Source organism: Cryptotermes secundus, unplaced genomic scaffold (assembly GCF_002891405.2).
Source record: "Cryptotermes secundus unplaced genomic scaffold, Csec_1.0 scaffold4250, whole genome shotgun sequence".
In the NCBI taxonomy this organism is placed as follows: Eukaryota; Metazoa; Arthropoda; class Insecta; order Blattodea; family Kalotermitidae; genus Cryptotermes; species Cryptotermes secundus.
The window spans coordinates 1-3,516 of NW_019738091.1; the positions used below are offsets into that span (position 1 = coordinate 1).

At 38.1% G+C, this 3,516-nt stretch overlaps 1 protein-coding gene across 1 annotated transcript in view; it reads right to left on the reverse strand.

Annotated features, from left to right (window-relative positions):
- Positions 1-939: 939 nt before the first annotated feature.
- Positions 940-3,516, reverse strand: part of LOC111870696 (endoplasmin) — a gene marked incomplete at its 3' end in the record, with an annotated part of 15,940 nt that continues 13,363 nt past the window's right edge. The window contains 2 exon segments of the mRNA XM_023863163.2: positions 940-1,185; positions 2,188-2,451. Of these exon segments, the coding sequence (XP_023718931.2) occupies positions 940-1,185; positions 2,188-2,451 (510 nt within the window).

A 3,516-nucleotide genomic window follows, 5' to 3' on the forward strand; every position in this document is an offset into this window, starting at 1 on the left:
ACCTTCAACGTCACTCTCAGAATTGTCAGTACAACAATCTGAATCAGAGTCACTGATGAGCTGAAATATGTCGGAATCTTCCAGATGAGACGATGCCATGATCGAACTAATCAGATAGCTTGACAGAACACGTCCAGCAACAAACCAAGTACTCAGTGTAATGAAACTGTATAAAGAAATGTAATCTTAGTGTGCAGCCGAGCTCAATAACACTACGCTGAGTTTATTTCATTCGCCCACTCTCCTCATTCCACAAGAATTACGTCATGGTACGATCACACTTTGAAATTACGCTCGACTGAACGCTTCCAGCCACGAAGCTATTACGGTGTGTGTTGATACAGCAACACGATTTCATAAAACAAAAGCTAGCCTTCAACTGTATAAGAACAGTACACGTATTGTTTAGAAGAACTCTATATACAACACGTGAGTTTATATCACTTGTCCACCGTCCACATTCCAGAAGTAGTACGTCATTTAGACTCCGATAAACTCTTTAGACACAACATCTGCTGTGTTGCCAACTTGCACAAGTGGTCATGCATCTGCCTGCATTCAAACATTCCGAGAACCTATGAATTCTTGTAGAGAAATTAACAAAACTGGGGAATTTCTTATTTGGAGCCAGTGTAAAAATCTTAACATGTTTTATACAATCTGTAAATTACAATATCTGATTCTATATTCTTTCGAGAAAAAAACAGCGTTTATATCGTTCGTTTATCACAGAAATTGCAGAAATAGGAGCAAATTTAGTAAGTGACTACAGTTTTTACGGATTTCTAATCGCGGGTATTTAAATTTATTCCGTACGGCTGCCTTTACCGGAATTTAAATGCCCGTAGGATAAAGGTTAATGGGAGCAAAAGGGCAAGGGTTCTCGGCTACTTACAGTTCACTAAATGCTGAGAGAATTACCCCGTTCCTCTGACTTACTTGATCCTTGAGGGCTTCATCATTGAGCCATTTGGTAAGTGGTTCATACTGTTTCTTCAAATTCTCAAACTTCTCTTTAGCTTTATCTCCCTCTGTAAGAGTAAAACCTTCTTTGGCAACATTCTGGAATTTCTTTCCATCAAATTCAGGAAGAGCAGAGATACAATATTCATCTACTGCTTCTGTAAGATATAATACCTCATAACCTTTCTTCAGTAGCCGTTCCACAAATGGAGAGTTCTCAACCTATAAAGCAGAAAGGACAGAATTATTATTTCTAGCACACAGAACTACTTACGTACATTGGTAGCATCATAAACACAACGCAGTCGCATGTAACCTCACAACAAAATCACCTCGAAGACTGATGGCAATACTATACATTCAGTGAAACTGTAATATCTGGGTTAGCAACAGAAAGCAACAAATTCCAATCCCAGCCAGAATGCTCGTTACTGTGACCGAGGTTTTTTTGTGGTTCTCCCTGTCCCCACAGGCAATTAAGTCATGACTACATCCTTCCACATCTTTTCCAATTCATCATTCATTAAATTAATCTACCATTCAACACCATACAATCTGACATTCAAACAACACTGTTAAATAAACAAGAAAATAAATAAATGCAGCGATATATATACTCACTTTCACCTTCAGTATTAATGTCTAAGGAAAAATTACACAGAAAGGGGAGTATTCCTCTGAGAGAACTTGTGCCATGTTTAGGAANAATGCAGCAATATATACTCACTTTCACCTTCAGTATTAATGTCTAAGGAAAAATTACACAGAAAGCGGAGTATTCCTCTGAGAGATCTTGTGCCATGTTTAGGAATCTATCAGCACCATGGAGTACAGTCCTTCAGAAGTTGTTTATAGTGTAATTAATGTAGACATAGGGATATATAATGCCGCTAATGCCACTTTGTGTTCAGACTGAATTTAACAGGACAGAGAAAAATGTGAAATGACAGGAGTGGGAGGAGGATAAGGCAATTTTTTTCCAGCATGACCTTTTCATAGAAAACACAAATTATGACAATTCAAAATACCCCTTACAGATATATATTCATTTAATTGTAGTGAAATCTCTCTTTGGTGTTTCTCTGGGGGGAAATAAATTTGAACACTGAACAGGACAAAAGCTTTCAAACAGAAGAAATTTAGTACTGAAGTGACCGGGCTTGAATTACAGACATCTGACACCAAGTGACATTAAACTTTAAACTGCAGTTTAAGTCTATTTACCTCCTTCCTGTTTGCTCCAGCGATGTAATAGATATAATCCTGCTTCTCCTTCATTCTTGAAACATAATCTGCTAGATCGGTCATTCCTGCTTGATTTGATGAATGGAACATAAGCAGTTTAGCCAGACGTGTTCTGTTTGATGGATCTTCAATCACTCCCAGTTTGATGTTGGTTGAATATTCCTTCCAGAATTTTTCATAATCTGCTTTCTCAATTTTTTTAAACATATCAAGTGCTTTGCGCACCAGTTTCTTCTTGATAACCTACAAACATTTTACAACACAATTCGCATAATCAGCAATTATAAACCAATTATCGCATATACAGTTAGATCTAAAATAATGGCCTTGATCATCATGAACACATTAAAGAGCGCAGTGAGGTGTACTTCAATGCCACTTAAATTGTACTACTCAATCATTCATCCTGTCATGCAGTCTGATAGGCAGACAGGTAAGACTGTGCAGGAGGAATCTGATGCTTTTATCTTCAAGGAAGAAGGCATGAGAAGCAGTTCTCTCTGAAATGTCAGTACCTGTCTACCAGCCTACAAGACTGTACACTTTAGAAGACAACATTCTTAATATTCACTGCCATGAAAACCTAAAATTACATTCATCTACTACACTTACAGAGTCCTCTCTGAACAGTTCACAATGTTTACGAACATTCCTTACGACAAACAACTGTCACTCTACACCCATTCTACCATAAACTGCACACTGTCCAGCACATCTGTTAAATAGGACACAAATGATATTTCGCTGACAAACAGAGCTGCAATCTGAAAAATGAGACACAATTTTCAAAAAGTGATTTTGTATAACATTACTGACAAATTTATATTTTAGAAATGAAAAACAGTAAAATTTCACTCCTGCTTCATATTCAGGAGGCTCCAGGTTTAAATCTCAGCCAGAGAATGGATATTTTGACTGAGGCCTTTTCAAAGTTTTCTTCAGTCTCCCCAGAAGAATAGTGGGCTAGCACCTCAGACTAGACCAACGCCTTCTTTTCACATCCTTTTTAATATTATATACTGATCATCCTACCATCCAATAGCAGCTGAGACACCGCAGTCGACATAGTGACTGGCTAGAGGCTGACTCCGCAAAACTTGAGCGCATCCAGAAAAAGTTTGCATCTGTCTGTTTCTACCGCTACTTCCCACATAGCTCCTATAGTTATACATCTGCCTTAGAGAGACTAAGATTGCACCCTCTAAGTCTGCGTAGACATCTTCTTGATGCACTCTTCTTCATTCAGGTTTATCGTGGCCTTAAATCCTGCTCCTCCCTTCTGGATAATGCTAGTCTTCGTGTTCCTAC